The 16,936-nt window shown below is 47.8% G+C and overlaps 1 protein-coding gene across 1 annotated transcript in view; it reads right to left on the bottom strand.

Annotated features, from left to right (window-relative positions):
- STK35 (serine/threonine kinase 35) overlaps positions 1-16,515 on the bottom strand; it is a 42,077-nt gene extending 25,562 nt beyond the window's left edge. The window contains exons 1-3 of the mRNA XM_081256980.1: positions 16,052-16,515; positions 14,860-15,460; positions 1,186-1,935 (exon numbers count right to left, since the gene is read on the bottom strand). Coding sequence (XP_081113106.1) covers positions 1,223-1,935; positions 14,860-15,460; positions 16,052-16,357 — 1,620 coding nt within the window. The 5' untranslated portion in view covers positions 16,358-16,515 and the 3' untranslated portion in view covers positions 1,186-1,222. The remainder of the gene's footprint in view (positions 1-1,185; positions 1,936-14,859; positions 15,461-16,051) is intronic.
- Positions 16,516-16,936: the final 421 nt, after the last annotated feature.

Here is a 16,936-nt window from a genome sequence, read left to right as displayed (position 1 = left end):
CTGAAGCTCTTAATGCTACATTGCTCTGCTCTGGTTTGCATATGGCTCCCAAATGCCTACTAAGTCAAGGTCAAATTCCAGGGCCCCATGTTTCACCTTATTTCTAGTCTTATTTCCCTTGCTCACATCTCAGACTCTGGTCCAACTGAACTACCAGTGCTGTTCCCTGGTACACACTTCTGGATTTTCCACCTCAGCTCTAGCCACGCTCCAGTAGGCCACTGTCCTCCCCAACTACCACCTGTCTACTACATCTTTCACTACTCCAAACTGCTGGAGGCTCTCCAATATGCTAGGCTCCCGCTGGCTTCACGTCCCTTGCAGAGGCTAGGCCTTTTACCTGGGATGCTCCCCTCTGCTTCCAATTCCCTACTCTTGCTCCTGGGCACTATTCCTTGAAAGGTCAATTTCCTTACGTTCGTTGTAAAGCAACTATGATAAATACTGATTTAATGTTTCTCTCCTTGACTAAGCTGCAGAAGTCATGAGGATGGGGCATGTTTCTGATTTTGCTTACCATTGTTATCCCAGAGCCTAGCATGGTGCTTGACAAATGAAAGCCCACAATCAATCTGTTAAATAAGCAAAGATTTCTCTAAAAGAATATTCACTCACACACTGTTTATAGTATCTAAAATGGAGAAATGGACATCTGCTATCTGAAGTGGGAGAATGGTTACATTACTGTACCTATAATAGAATGTCAATTAATGAAGGTCATGCTTTCAAAGTATGACATGGAAAATGCTTGGGTTAGAGCTGAATGGAAGAGCAGGAAACTAAACCTAAAAGAGCATGATCTAAACTATGCAGAATTGGATGTGCCGAGTAGGAAGGATACAAACTGGGGACAGTGTTTATATTCTGAAAAAAATGTCTGTACTTCTTTTGAACATTTTCTACAGTAAGCATTTATTAATTGATGAGAAAGTGTTTCTAAGAAACTTAAAGAGACTCAGCTCAAACGCAGTGTCTACTCAAAACTTCCCTAGACTTTCTCATTTGTACTCAAATAATCCCACATCTCCTCATTGAGACTTGGGAGGAATCTCTGGTAACCAGCACTCAGTTTTCTTCAACCCTGCATTTTGCCCCCAACTCCACACCCCCCGCCCCCCTGGGCTCAGATGCAAGAATCTAGTAGTCCAGGAAGTGTGCATGCAAAACAAAAAGAAGTACACTCACCTAGTTTAAAAACACCCAAGATGTTTTGCCCTGAATTTTAAGCAGCACATGTGACCTGGTCCATTCTGGTTTCAAGTTCAAAGGCATCAGGCCGGTCCTGTGGGTTAGCAGCTAACATATCTTTCAAGAGCTGCTTGATCCCCTCAGACATGGAAGTCCTGCGTTTCTGGGGGATGTGCAACTCCATCTTTGGGTTTTCTAGCAGCGCCTCACCAACAGGGACGATCTCAGTCCCCTGTTTGATATAGGTCCCCAGGAGCTCCTTCTTGGTCTCAGAGTCAATGAAAGTGATTCTTTCTATCATTGCCCAGATGATAATGCCCAGGGCAAAGATGTCAGCCTTGGCTGTGTAGTGTCCCTCCCAGACTTCAGGGGCCATGTAGAAGTCTGAGCCGCAGGCTGAGGACAGCCAGTATTTATTCACATTCACATTTTTGTTGTCTTGATTGCCCTCTTTACCTCGGGGAGCCAGCCCAGCACAGACCTTGCTTAGTCCAAAGTCTGCCACCTTGAGGATGGGGGTGCCAGACCGCTCTGTGATGAGGATGTTGTCTGGCTTTAGGTCCCTGTGCACGATGTGGTTTTTGTGCAGGAAGGCAATGGCGCTCGTGAGCTGTAGCATGAAGCTCTTGTTGGTGGCTGGGTCCGGCCTCCGGGACAGGACATACTGATTCAGGTCTCCACCTTCACAGAACTCCATGACAAACCAGAGATAGCAGGGCTCCTCAGCATAACCCAGGATCCTTTCTCCTAAATCAAGGGAAGACCAGAAAGAGCCCAAGTGAGATGGACACAGTCACACCACTTGTAGACTAAGGGGATGTAGCATATTAGAGTAGGAGTGACAGTGATGACAATCGCTCCAATTCAAGAGGACCAGCACAACTGGCACGGAGCCAACTCTGCACAACAAGGCCCATCTCTACTCATACAGGGTGAGTCAAGTCATAACAAGATAAGGGAACCCTGGTTTACTGATGATTAGCCAGGAGGCAACTTAGTTCACCTTTCCCAGTTTCCACTTCTGCTTCTTCACCAGTAAATGGCCATGTGTAACACAGAGTACTAACACTGGCACCTGACGTTCAATTTAATATTTACTACCACCCTAGGAGGTAGGAAGAAATAGCCCCACCTAATAAAATGAAGAACCCGAGGCTCACAGAGACTTAGACTTAATAGACTCAAATCCATGACTGCAGTGCCACTGTGTTTCATTATACTGTCTCCAAATAGGCAGCACCATACCACCCACATCTTCCAGGGATGCTGCTGCTGAGATGAGGGAAAATAAGTGAGAAGACTGTCAAATGTCTGTTACTCTGTGCTAAGCCAAAGACCTTCCCTCCCTTCCTTCCTGCCTTGTGCAGGGATTCTTGTCAATGCAACTAGAATGGCACTACAAGTTTATTTCAGACACATTCCAACTCAGTGTTTTCTGGAAGCCCACCACATGCCTAGCACAAGTTAGGTACGTGACAGGCCCATCTCTATGAAGTTTAGTTTGAAGGAGATAACGGATGTTTAAAACAGCAAGCATCATTAGCTGTGCATCTGCATCAAGGTCAAGTTTTACGAACAGTGAAGAGTGGGTAGGAGTCACCAGATCTAAAGAAGTCCGAAGGGGCAGGACTTGAGCGACCCCTAAGAGACAGGCAGTAAATCAGCAGGGAGAAGCCAGAGGAAACTCTAGGCTGAGATGGGATGGATAACGAGGCACAGGAACAAATGGACCAGAGAGGTGTAAATAGGAAAGTCTGAAGTGGATGTAAGAGGTAATCAAGTTATGTGGAAACTTGAAACTCCAGCTCTGCCTTCCTCAGAAAGTCTTTCCTTTTGAACCACAGAAACTCCAGGAAAGCTGCTGACTGGCATCTCCAAACAAATCCCAATACACTTTATAAAGCAATTAACGGTACATTGAACCCTTAGCGTGAAGTTATTTGGTGACTGCAAGAGCCCAAAAAGCTTGAGCCTAAGTAGGCAGGTGTCTCATCTTGCTGATGAGGAGGCTGGGTCAGCCCCGGGTAGTCACATGGATCATTTGTGACTGAGCCAGACCCTGAGGAAAAGTCCTCTGATCCCCCGTACAGTGTCTCCATTCTACCAAAAATGAAGGCTGCAACCCCTCACACAGCCTCTGCCAGAGGGTTTCTTTCACTAGTCATTTACTTTATTACAAAGAGAATGGGTGATCCAGATGAGATGTCGCTAAGTCCCAAGATTACCAAGGAACATAGCCTACAAAAAGCCAGTGGTTTGGGAGCTCTAGGTTGATCCAGGAAGATGACTAGATGGACAAGGCAACATCTTTAGGCTTTTGACCACGATCTGAAAGACCACATTTCCCCTGTAGTTATATACTTTGTTCATACTGCTCACAATCAAAAGTCATACAGGTAGAACCAGTTTAGGGCGGATGGGGTTTTTCTGGTTTTAAAATCATAATCCTCTTTCTAGGTCATCTGCTCCAGTAGGCTGAGGTTCTACCTAAAAAGACTGCAGGGACTTCCCTGGTGGCACAGTGGTTAAGAATCCGCCTGCCAATTCAGGGGACACGGGTTCAAGCCCTGGTCCGGGAAGATCCCACACGCTGCAGAGCAACTAAGACCGTGAGCCACAACTACTGAAACCCGCGTGCCTAGAGCCCATGCTCTGCAACAAGAGAAGCTACCGCCATAAGAAGCCCGTGCACTGCAACAAAGAGTAACCCCCGCTCACTGCAACTAGAGAAAGCCCGCACGCAGCCAAAAATAAATTATAAATAAATAAATAAATAAAAAGACTGCAAAATGAAGTGGTGATCTGAGCCCTGATCAATCAACCTAGACTCCGGAGTCAAGACCCATAAAAAGGAGAGCAAGAAATGTTTGGGGGTGGTAGAGCCAGAAAGGAAACTATTAAAAAGGCATCAAATTCCTTCTGCAAAGGCCACATCGGAAGACAGTGAAACTTCTGGTGGGGAAATAAAGGGTGGGGAATGATGATTATTTTATACGCAAAGTTGGTAACTATGGCAATTGAAATAAAAAGACAACAACTCTGTAAAACAGACTACGTATAAGTCCAGGTTATGAGAATCCAGGGAAAGAAAAAAAATAAACGGTAAAAAAGTGCCCTCAGTCAGTGAGTAGATGGGTAGATGAGACCCGGGATCGAGGGACTTGCTCTGGGGAATGAGCTACGGTCAGGAGATGCCAAAGAAGGGGGCTGTTCGTAGAGATGACAGAACTGGACAGGAAGCAGACAAAGCATCAGTGAGCATGACGGAATGGGAAGTGGGGGCCGTAGCTGCTTGTCCCAGAGACAAAAAGCACTTTGCACAGGGAAGGACCTTGGGCTTATTTCATGAGAAGCTGCAGTATGTGTTTTCACGAAGGAATCCCAACTGTCCACAAAAAACATAAGAGGCATGTAAGAATTCCAGTCCTTTCCTTCAGGCAGATTGTCTACCTGGGCCTCTCAGCTACCTCTCATCACAGCAAGATGGAGGAAGGGAATGCGGCACTCAACACACTGGGTGCATTTCTGTTGAGAAGCAAGTAGGAGAGGAGCACACAGTAACAGAAGAGTAATAGAAGACCAGAAGACAGGAGTCTAGGTTGAGACTCCAATTCTGCCCCCAGTTTACTGGGTGGTTTCGAGACTGAGTATGACGGGAAGATAGCTAGAACCTGGGGCAAGTCCCCGAACCTCTCAGACTCAGTCTTCTCATCCATCAAATGAGAATGACACTTACACCACATATTCCCGAGTTAAGTCACAGTCGGCAGAGTATAAGGTACTTTGGGGGAATCACATCCTTTACCATCTCCTACATCATCATTCCCACCGGACCCCAGCCAAGTCCTAGCAAGTCACGGATTTCAATACTCTCAGTGCTGGTGGCCAGAGAATACAGCTCACACGTTAGGCAAAAGATGAAACTGAGATCAGAAAATGAAAATGGATGATTATATCACATTTCTCAGGCTGTAATAGCTAAAATCCATATTCTAGCCAGAGCAGGCCACTTTTGAGGTGACCTCTCTACGTAAAAGGTGACCCCTCTCCCCAAATCTGTGCAGGTGCATCTGAATGTGTACCTTAGGACCCAGCTTGAAAGCTAACCTACTCGACATGTGCCTGATTTCCCAGGTAACTTTTCTCTTCTGAACAGCCAAAGCCCAAGTCTCATTATTTACCAGGGTGACTGTGCACTGGGGAAGGGAAAATGGTCAAACTTCCAGGGATTATTGAACACTGGTTCTAAGCTGACACAAATTCCTGGAGACTCAAAACGTCACCAAGGTCCAGTCAGGGTAGGGGGGCCGATAGAGGTCAGGTGACCAGTGGAGTTTCAGCTCAGGTCTGTTTCACAGTGACCCCAGTGGGTCACTGAAGCCACCCTGTGGTTACTTCCCCAGTTTGGGGATGTAAAACTGGAACAAACACATGCAGACACTAGTAGAATCCTCACATGAAATTCAGTTTTTTGAACTGATAGAAACAAACAAAATTTACTTAAGTTTTATAATTCCCTTGTTTGGTATAAATCTGACAGTTCTGCAAGACTAAAAAGGGCTGAAAATTTGGCTGCCCAGAGCTGTAGAAAAGAGAGTGTTATTTGAAGGTGATAAGGATTTGTGGCAAATTAACCTTTGAGAGGCCACTGGGTTCCAGGAACTATTTATCACAGCTGTGAGTGGTCAGTAAGGTGCGATCCTGCACAGCCACATTCCTCCACCAGAACGTGCTACCTCCCAGGTTACAGGGGGCAAAGAAACGCACTTTGATTAGAGGCAGGCCTACCACCTTCAGGGGCGTTTTATTACCTTTCCCAAGTCCAGTGGCCAGAAGACCACAAAATAAACTCTGTATTTCAAAACATATCCTATGCCACAGTTCACAGGGAAACAATTAAAAAAAAAAATCAAGCAGGGGACTTCCCTGGTGGTCCAGTGGCTAAGACTTGGTGCTCCCAATGCAGGAGCGATCCCTGGGTTCGATCCCTGGTCAGGGAACTAGGTCCCACATGCTGTAACTAAAAGATCCCACACTCGGCAATCAAGATCCCGAGTGCTGCCAACTGAGTCCCGGCCCTGCCAAATAAATAAATTTAAAAAAATAAAGTTAAAAAAAAATCAAGCAGGTGCCTCGCATCTCATTACTCATGGGCATAAGCAGTGGCTGAAGTCTCCCAACAAAATGGGCTGTATTCAGAAACTTGAGGTCAGGAGGCTCAGCATGAGGGTAAGTCAGTATGAGCTGTGGAAAGGCAGGCACTTCCCGGAAAGGGATAGAAAATATCCAGAATTTTATAAGTCTATTTCCAAGCATCCTCCAGAAATTCGACTTTTTAAAAAAATATTGAAATATAGTTGATTTACAATGTTGTGCCGATCTCTGCTGTACAGCAAAGTGACTCAGTTATACATGTACCTATTCTTTTCCATTATGGTTTGCCACAGGAGAGTGAACATAGCTCCCTGTGCTGTACAGCAGAACCTTGTTGTTTATCCCTCCCCCATATAATGGCTGGCATCTGCTATGCTCCAGTATACGTACACAGTTATGCTAGAGCACACACTGCTTGGCAGACCCCAGACATGTGATGAGCAAAAGCCTCTGCCCTTATGAAGGCTTCCAGCCATTAGAAGCAGAACGACTGCAGCTATGAGAGTAAGGAAGAGGAGGCAGTTCTGCCTGAGGGGTAGGGAAAGGTGGTTAGGACGAGAGAAGGGCAGGCTGAGAGTAAGCGGCTCATGCACTGTGTTTCCCGGGGTGAAGAGAGTGAGCACACGGCACAGGGGGGTGTAAGCGTGCAGCGAGGGACCCACGTAACCTGGGGTAATCACAGAAGAGATGTGGTAGGAGATGGGGAGAAATGAGGCTGGAGGTGAAGCTGGAGTCAGCTCATAAGAAATGGTATCTGGCAGACTACAAGAATGTGAACTCTAAGAAATGGGAAGTGACTAAAAGTTCTTGAAGTATTTTAGAAAGATAAGCTGCTTATTGAAACTAAGAAGTCTCCAATGTTAAGTTAGACGTACCATTTAGGTAAGACATCCAAGCTGTAGACAACACTCTGGTTTGCCACTGACTGAGTTCTGATTTCAGAGATGTTAACATGTGGAAGAACACGTCTGAGAATCGACTAAACAGGTTCCCTCTGGAGGCAAGAGGAGTTAGAAATGGAAGACAGACTAGAGGCCAAGAGACGCATCAGGAGGTCCTGAAAGCTGAAGAAGTGAGGGCTGGCCAGGGAGGAGGCGGGAAGGGGATGCGAGAAAGGTCTTGGAGGTTTAGAATCAACAGAACTGAGCAACTCATCACTTCACATGTGATGGAAGGAAGAAGCCAATCCTCTCTTCTTACTCCCACCTTGCATCTACGTACATGACCCTTTCACAAGTGAGGAAACCGAGGCTCAAAAGATTAAATAACTTGCCTTCGGTCTCACTACAGTCTCACAGCGGCAGACCCCAGAGTCTCCACAGCCTGGATTCCTAACCCTGATGCTGTACTGCTGCCTGCAGCAGAAGTGAACACCTGGATGCTCCATTTCCCACTGTGACAGTTGCTTGTTAAGTACTCTTATGGACGCCCCCAAGGAGTTCAATGTTCCTTAAGTCTCCAGTATTGATAGGCCAACCACATAACACGCTGATTCACTTTTCATAGAGGATTAATTATGATTTTGATAAGCATGCTGAGATAAACAATTCAGCAATATTTATCACAAGTCTTCAAAATGCTCAACGTGACATAAAAATCCCACTCCAGGAATTTATTCTAAAAGAGCACCAAAAAGGCAAAACAAAAACAAAAACCTACCACTACCAGCAACAAAAGGGCACACCAAGCGCTAAAAACACACAGAACCGGTATTCCACACAGCATAATACAAGTAAGGAGTTAGAACAACTGTCCACGAGTAATTAATGGTTAATAATGGCATTGCCACTTAGTTGAATGCTTAAAGGGCCATGTTTTACTTCAACCAAATTTACTTAAAAAGCCAAAAGAGAAGATCACATAACACATCATAAGCATGTTTAATGTGAAGTGAGACATAAGATATAAAATTTTTAAGTTATGTTTAAGAAAATATTATAAAGGAACCCAGAAATGAGGTTTGAATTTGTTATGACCATAGCTATCCCTGCTTCTGATTAAATAAAAATTTTAATATACAACTTTTAACTAAAGAAGTGGTTCAGAAGATCAGTCCTGAGATGCTGAAGATGAGGACCATTTACCACATTCTCCCAAAATGAGCACACAGACCAAGCCCTCCTCCCAGCCTCAATGACCTTGAGCTGTGTCACTATAAAGAGGCTGGGTCCAGTGTCAACACCACAGGGTGTGTTCAATTCAAAGTACTTCATTAATCAAATGTCTTTGTGCACTACAGAACACACCCGCTCAGGGTGTCTGCCCAGGCAAGATACAGTGTCCTGTAGAGGCCAAGAGGCCAGTTAGGAACTCTCAGGCCCAGTGGGAAAGGAGAAGGAGCCAGCCAGGCCTGGGGTCAAAACCACCCACTCCCACACTTTCATGGCTAATGTGACCCTGGGCAAACTGCTAAAAAAGACCCCATGAATATTTCATTTTCCATAAATTGAGAAGAGACACTTACCTCAATGGGCTGTTGGGAGGCTTAATTGTGACATACGAAGCCTCTTGCAAGATGCCTGGACACCAGAGCAGACAACTACTGGGTACTAATCATGTTAAAAATTGTAAAGAACATCTGGATATAAACCTAGAGCCTGACCTTTCACCACTGTGGGAATGGACAAGTTACTTGACTTAATGGATCTTGATTTTCTTGTGTGTAAAACCAGGTTACAAAAAACTCCAACCTAAAGTGGAGAATGAGAGGATGAACCATAAAAAGCTAAGGTTAGCTATTAGGACTTGGAACATTGCAAGGCTCTTGTTAAAAATGCAGATTCCACTGGCCAGGCAGACCGGGGAGTAGGGCAGTCCTGGTTGTTTCTCTCTCCATGTGCAGTGGTCCTTGCCACATGCCTAGCCTTACTGCGTGCCAGGCTCACTTCTGATTTACCCTTTTACAACTCATCCTTCCCTCCTCTAAACTTAGTCCACATTCCTGCCAGCTGTCCCCCCGAAAGCACCTCTCACAGGCTACAGTGAAGTATCATCGGTTGTGCTGTGCCCACCTCCTCCCTTAGACTGGGCACCACAGTGGAACGAGACCATGTCTCTGGGCTCCCGCAATGCACCTCACACACATTGAGTAGGTGATCAATAACTGGGTGAAATGAATCAAAATGAGAACTGTTAGCTGGAGAGGCTTAAAACAGAGAAATATTGGGCTTCCCTGGTGGCGCAGTGGTGGAGAGTCCGCCTGTCGATGCAGGGGACACGGGTTCATGCCCTGGTCCAGGAAGATCCCACATGCCGCAGAGCGGCTGGGCCCGTGAGCCATGGCCGCTAAGCCTGCGTGTCTGGAACCTGTGCTCCGCAACGGGAGAGGCCACAATAGCGAGAGGCCTGCACACCGCAAACAACAACAACAACAACAAAAAAAAAAAAACAGAGAAATATCAGAGAACATTCTAGTATAGGGCATGCAGAATGTTTAGATTAAGACAACTAGGTAAGCATCCAGAATTTGTGAGTCACTGAGGAGGGCCCGTGGCTAAATACCACCAAAAGCCAAGTTCGAGCTGAAAATAAACGGATGTTCTATTGGGAAGCTAAGCTCTCTTTGAGAGTTTACTTACACTGTAAAAAGCCCTACCCAATACAATGCCAATTAATCAAAGCTCTCAAGTAAGGGTTGCTTCTATCTCCTGGGGCTGGTATCTAAAACTCCCAAGGCACACAAGAAGGAAAGCAGTCTGTCAGTAGCAAGAGAAAAGTAAAGTCTGTGTGGTTGTCCCAAGACAATCACGAGCAGAACAGAAAGGAGGCAGAGGGTCCCTGGCAGCTGAGACACAGGGGAGGCACCAGTAGAAATCAGCAGTGCCACAAGTACTGGTTAACACATAACTGAAAATAGATAGTAGCCATTAGCTTCTGAGTAAAATATGATTACACCCATTTAACAACAAGAAAAACAGGAGAGCCCAGAACTTAAGCCACCTGTCCCAAGAGTGCAGCACAGCTGTGAAGGAAAGCTGACTCAATCCAGAATGCCGGGGCTTGGAGCCTGGCTTGGTTCTGCTCAGCTGCAGAACATCGGGCAATGTCACTAACTTCAGTGCCTCAAGTTGTCTCACCCGTATAATAGGGATAATTATAGTACTGACTTCAAAAGGTGGTCATGAAGACTGAAACAGTTAAGAGGTATAAAGCCTTTAGAACAGCTCTTGGCACACAGCAATCAGTAAGTTTTAGCTTTTACTAACAGGGTGAAACTGGGACTAAGACCTTCCGACTCCCAGTCAAGACCAATGTTCTACTGTATCCCATTCATTTCCAGGGCCCCTAAATGCTGCCTTTATATCTATGTCAGGGTAGCCGAAGACTGCCATTCAGCTCCCTGCTTCTACCCAGGGATCTCTAAACTCTGAGACCCCAAAGCTGCAGTAGAGAATTCAGAGGTGCTTTCCAGCGGCCTGGGAGGGGGGCACCCAGCTCTGAGCCCAAGATTCCCCTGGGCTCTCAATGGGCTGAGAGGAGTTTGCAGTCCGACAACCCATCCACTAAGACACTGGCTCCCCCTCAGCTTCCTGAGGTCTACCTCCTTCCTTGCTTCCCCAGGCCTCTATGCTCTCAGAGGGAACCTCTACTCTTTTCTGGGACACCCACCACTCATGACCTTGAACGACTGTCACGGCCAAGCCTTCTGCATGCCTCGTGGAGGAAACTCTACATAGCTTCTTCTAGTGCAGTGTATGGCTCAGAGTCACACATCGGCGCGCAGACAAGACTGCCTCCCAAGGGCCAAGATTCCCACCCAGGTGAAAGCCCCTCCAGGTATCTTGAGTACAGCAAACATCAAATAATTGGTCAGGCAGAACACTTCATGCTTTACCAAGTTGGGATAAGCTAGGTTCCTGGCTTTTCCAAACTTCTAATTATTCCGTTTTATGAGCCTCGACAGTTTGTTGTGGATTTTTTTTCTTTATTTGCTGCTATTTGTATAAGGATCAGTGTGCACTTTGTAGAGAGCATCAGAATTTCTGAGTTTGACAATGAGCTCAGGCATGCCTGATGTCTAAGTGGCAGTAATCTTGAATTCAGTTTTAGGTGCAATCAGGATAGGGTCCTTTGGCAATGGAAACGAGGGGATAAAAGCAAACTGTTAACCCTTTTTTAATGAAAAGTTCTTAAAAGTTAAACAAAGCCACCAACCCATCGACCAAATAATTTACAGGACTGTTAATCTGGTTTAAAAAAGCCTGGGAGACTGGTTTGAATACTACCACTAACTCATCTGGGGCAAGTCCTGTCTCTTTTCTGGGCTTCAATTTCCTTCCCTGTGAAATAGAAGGCCAGACCAGACATCTAAGATGGCTCACTACCGACTGTCTGAAACTTCTGTTCTCTATTTAATGCTCTGGGTAGGACTTTTTGGTCTATGTTCAGAGAGAAAGGAAGGACATAAGACACAGAAGTCTATCTAAGTGGAGAACATGAACAACTGCATTAAGAAGTCCCCTTACCCCTTTTTTGATATTGGTTTTTTCATACGTAATTTTTTAAAACTACAGAAATGCCTTCTGGTGGAGTTGATACTTGGAGAGGGGTGAGGGGAAAGGAGACGGACAGCCATTCTCTATTTGTTCTCTATTTGGCCAAACTGTGAAATAAATATAGCAGTCTCTTCTCTACCTATTCATGTGTTCCTAGGCCCCCTTCTTTCAAAGCCCACCTTCTCTGCTAACTTCTGGCTGACTCCTGATTCTCATCTTGTTAATTTGTACAACACAGAACAAGGGCATTAATGAGCCAACTTGCCTTTTCCTCCATGACGTTGATTAGCATTTGAGTCTTCTACAGGTCCTCAAACTTCAAATTAAGTTCCTTTGGGACAAAGTTTTTTTTCCTCTGCAAATACCACCATAGGGACCTCAGTAAAAGTTTGTGGATTTGGTTCACTGAGACTTTAAGGCAGATTAACACTTTTCAGTCTATTCAAAATTATTCTAAATTGCAGGAGACGGGGCAAGAGGTGACCGCATCTGTTTACAGACAGAGCTGAACCAGATCATTTGCAAATGAGAAGGAATCTGCCCTGGGGGCATATCAGGACCGCTAAATTTTGGAAGCTTAAGTCAGGAAAACTTAACCTGGAGTAATTTGGGTATTTGTTCTCCACTTTAATACTGATAGCAAAAAGCTTAACAACTATTAACTGCTTGTTAAATTTACACTTGACACGGAAATCTGAACATCAGTTTATAAGCAACATGCATTAAATCTGAACATCAGTTTATAAGCAACATGCATTGTCTTTACTGCTCTCTCCCTAAGCCCAGAATATTAACTGACCCATAGTAGGGGCTCATATATTTAAGACTCCAAATAACTAAAAGGGACATATTAAGTATGTGGCCTAAAGCAAAATATTTCGTTTCTTTTAGGCCTCAGTTTTAGTTCACAAAGGGAGGAAGAAAATACCAGTGTTTCTGTCAACCTGGCGCTGCCTACAGTACAGGAAACAGAGTGTGTTCCATCGTCAAGTTTGGGAAACTTGAACAGGAACATTGTCAATTTTGAAGGGGATGACAGTGGAAGAAGATTCAAAACGTAGCCTGAACTTACTGAAGCAGCAAATTTCTCCTCATCTGGAGCACTTGTTGACATTCCCAGGCTGCAAAGCAACCCTATGACAGAGGAACCCTCGCCCTATGAGTAAAGAAATGCTCCCTACAGGTTTGAAACAACTTGTCCCATGCAGTCAGCTGAGACAAACTATGACTAAAAGTGAGTCTAACCCCAAAGCCTGTGTTATGCTGCCACTGTTTACTGTGGAGTTTTGACAAATTCTACAAGTGAGGAAAGTTTGAACAGTATATGTAGGGACACAAAGCAAAGACTTCCAACCCAGGCTGAAGTTTCAAAACTGGCATCAGTGAGCTGAGGATAGAAGGGGATCCTTTGGAAAAGCAAACTCCTACATCCCAAGGCAGTCATGAAAGTTGGAAGTCCAGACCATTCATTAACCAGAGAAGACAGTCTGAGAGTGAAGTGAAGAGCCTGTAGAATACAGGTAAGCTGAAAGAATCTCCTGGAAAGTCTTTTCAAAACAAATACATTTACCATGGAGAGAGGATGGGCTTTTCAGGATGGATGGGGCAGGGATGGGCATAAAAAGTAGAAGCCTATTTTGAAAAAGGACCCCGGGTAATACTGAGCATGTCCTCAATCTGCTGTCAACAACTGACCTGAAACAGGACAAGGAGTTCTCTTGGGATGGGCCTGGAGGATCTTAAAGTCAGGCAAAAGCTCCAAACAAAATGCCCTATCCAACCCCACCCCAAATCCTACCTGCTTTTACTAAGGTCAGATCTAGTTCATCCTTGGGGGAAGGAGGAAACCATTACACCTTTCAAAAGGATTGAGACCTTGAATCAAGACAGATCTGAGTTCACATTGCTTAAGCTATGAAAAATTGTAAACAAACCAGGAGCACGACCACACCTCCCTTACAAGCTGATTAACCTTCATCAACTTAGGTTCGTTCGCCTCTAAACCTTAGTTTCTCCACTTATAGAAAGAGAAGAGGATTTACTTTTCAAGTTATACCTCAAGTCACTCTGTAAGAGATCTAGGGCAGAGTTGGGTCTCAGATTAGCAACCTCTCCCCTGAGGAAGTCTCCGCAGGCCTTCCTAGCCCACTGGCTCTCTTCTATGAACAGACCCTTGGCTACTTGTAGTTTGAACAAGGCACGTGAGCACTCAGGATGCACACACTCCCTAACTGCACTTAAAACCCCAAAACCAGGACCAGCCCTCCCAGGACTGCAAAATCCCCTTGCTTCACTGAGCCCCATCGTCCCTATAAATAAAACCACTTGGAAGCCAGCCTCAGAGGGTGGCTGTAAAAGGGAGGAAAAAGCTGTTAGATGTGTTGTGTGACAGCTCTAGACCCACCTGTGGAGTTATTATTCTGCAGGCCCCTAGAGGACCTAGGCTGAAAACCGCCGGTTTACTTGACTGCCCTGGGATGAAGGGCTGGGGTTGGGGGGGGGGGGGGTCTCAGAGGAAAAGGAAGACCAGGAAACAAGAGTTAGCAGGGTGGAGCCGGAGGGTGTCAGGATTTTTGGAACCAGACGGGGAGCGGGTGTGGGTGGGTCCAGCAAAGTTTTTTTCTTTTTGTTTGCTTTGGGAGGGAAAGAGAAGAGGCCCTAGAATGTGAGGGGCCTCCGCAGTCCTTCTACCTACTCTGAACTCAACGCCCTCCACTCCCAAGTCCGACCTTAAAAGTGCTAGACATTTCATAATAATGGCTCACACTTATGGAGCACTTCCTACGACAATGGTTAGCACTTAATGAGCCCTTGTTATTAAAATACCAGCTAACGTTAGTGTTGGGGACTGATCATGGATCCGGAGAGGAGAGGGCGGCCCGAATGTCTGCCCCGGAAAGGAGGGTGTGTCGGGTCCAGGGCGACAGAACCGGGACCAGGGTCTAGGGGTCAGCTAGGGCCGAGCCCAGCAGATTCGTGGGTCCAGGCCATGCGTGGCCAGGGCGGTCCTCGGCATTCCTACCTTTGAGCGATGTTTCCACCAGCCGCAGGTAAAGCTGCGAGCTCTTGTTGCCGTGGCTCATGCGCTGGGCTAGCCCGTTGCGCTGCAGGACGCACTCCTCAAACTGCACGACGTTTTGGTGGCGCCGCTTGAGGCTGGTCAGGGCCCAGAATTCGGCCAGCGCCAGCTCCACGTTCTCGGGGGCGTCGCAGCGGATCTTCTTGACCGCCACCCGGGCCCCGCTGCGCCCGGCCACTGCCTCGTACACCACGCCGTAGCTGCCGCGCCCGATCTCCGCCAAAAGGCTGTAGCGCGGCCGCACCGACCCGCCGCCGCCCTCCGGCCGCCGCCGCGCCAGGTAGGCCTCGCCCGGGGCCTCGGCCGCCACCGGATCCATGGCCTGGGCCACCGCCGCCGGCCTCAGCTTCGCGCTGAGCGCCCGCGGCACTGGGCTTCGCCTTTTCCGCTCGGGGCTTTGTGTACCTCTGCGGGCGCCGTCCTCCTCCCCCGTTTCCATGGCTGCGGGCGGCGGGGGGAGCAGCAACGGCGCTGCCCGGGACCCCCCTGTCTCATCCCTCCGTCCGGCCCCGGGACGCGGAGGAGCGGGACCCTGGATTGTGACCTGCGGGCGAAAGAATCGGTTAAACGACCAGGCCGAGGCCGGGAGGCAAGCAGCGTAGGCCTCAGGGCGTCCCACCTCCTCCTCCGGCCGCCACGGCCCCTTTAAGACGGAAGGCACGGCTGCTGACTGAACGGGGGAGGGGAGGGGAAAGCGGGAAAGACGAAACCACGGGGCACTGGTTCAGAGGGGGAGCCGGAAAGAAAAGCAGAAACTCCCCGCCTTTTCAGTTAATTTATTGTGTAGCAACACGAGAAACAAGGACTCGCAGCTTTCGTGACTTATGAAAATAGCCCTTAGGAAGAAATTCGGACTGTGGAATTTTTTTTTTCCCGCTTGGCTCCCTCTGGGATGCCCCTCCCCGCGTCCCGCCCTGTGTTCTCCCGGGTGTAAACAGTCCATTGAATTAAGCCGGAGCGGAGCCCAGCGGACCGACCCAAGTCCCGCCGGGCTGCGGGTGTAAGGGTTGGCTTGAAAGTTCGGAGTCCCTGAGCGCGCCCAACCGGGGGCCCAACTGCCCTCCCCAGACGCCCGAGGCGGCGGGCGTAGTTCTAGCTTGGGTGCTAGCTTTCACTCCGCGGACCGCGCCCTTACCTGGCTGGCGCCCTTCCACTTCCGGGCAGCGCGTTTCCCCCCTAAGGCCCCCAGCTGGGGATGGTCCGCTCCGGGCCAGGGCTGCTTCGGGTACCTAGCCGCACGAGAGACCGTGGTCCGGGTCGGGCGTGCGACTGAGCCTGCTGCTGCACGGGGGACGGCAGCGGTGCTCTCGGGGGACAACTGGGCGTCAGGGCTTCCGAGGCTCTCCACGTGTTCGCGCCAGCTGAACCCTTTACGTAACCTTTTTATATAAGCCGCACGTCCCGCCCGCACTTGGGCCAGCGGGGGCTCCTGGTGGCCCATCCCCCGGGAGGCCAGCCGAGTACGGCGCCTCCGGGGTCCTGCCAAGGTCGGCAGACCAGCAACTGCCGGGCTCACCCACGCGGGGCCGGGGCCCAATCACAGGCGAGAACACCCAACCAACAAAAAACAGGCGCCAAATTCCCGCGAGCGGGCTGCGGCCTCCGGTCTCCGCAGCCGCCTGCGCACCGCAACTTCCTCTCTTCCTCCCCTGCGCTGCGTGAAGAGGAGCTGCACTCCGTAGGCCCTAATAAATACTGATTGGTTGATTGGATTGGTCTGTTTAATTGATTCATAGGTCTTGCCTGGGAACCGCCCGCACTGGGATGGAATCCACGCCCCGTCTCCTATTAAGCCCCTTGATCCTGGGCAAAACATTGCCCCACTTGGAGCCTCAGTTTCCCCTTCTGAAAAACGGGTAGACTTGGCCTTGCCTCCCAGGGTTGGTAGCCCAAAATAAAAAATATATATGTTATATAAGATATTAATATATAAATAAATAATAATATATAAATATTTAGATTTTGATATAAATCTAAAGTGGCTAATTGGGTGCAGGGCTGAGAGTGCTGAATGTAAGCT

Source organism: Mesoplodon bidens (genome assembly GCF_964165515.1).
Source record: "Mesoplodon bidens genome assembly, chromosome: 15".
Taxonomy (NCBI): domain Eukaryota; kingdom Metazoa; phylum Chordata; class Mammalia; order Artiodactyla; family Ziphiidae; genus Mesoplodon; species Mesoplodon bidens.
Note: the sequence above shows the minus strand (reverse complement) of the source record. Positions and strands in the feature narration are given on the sequence as shown.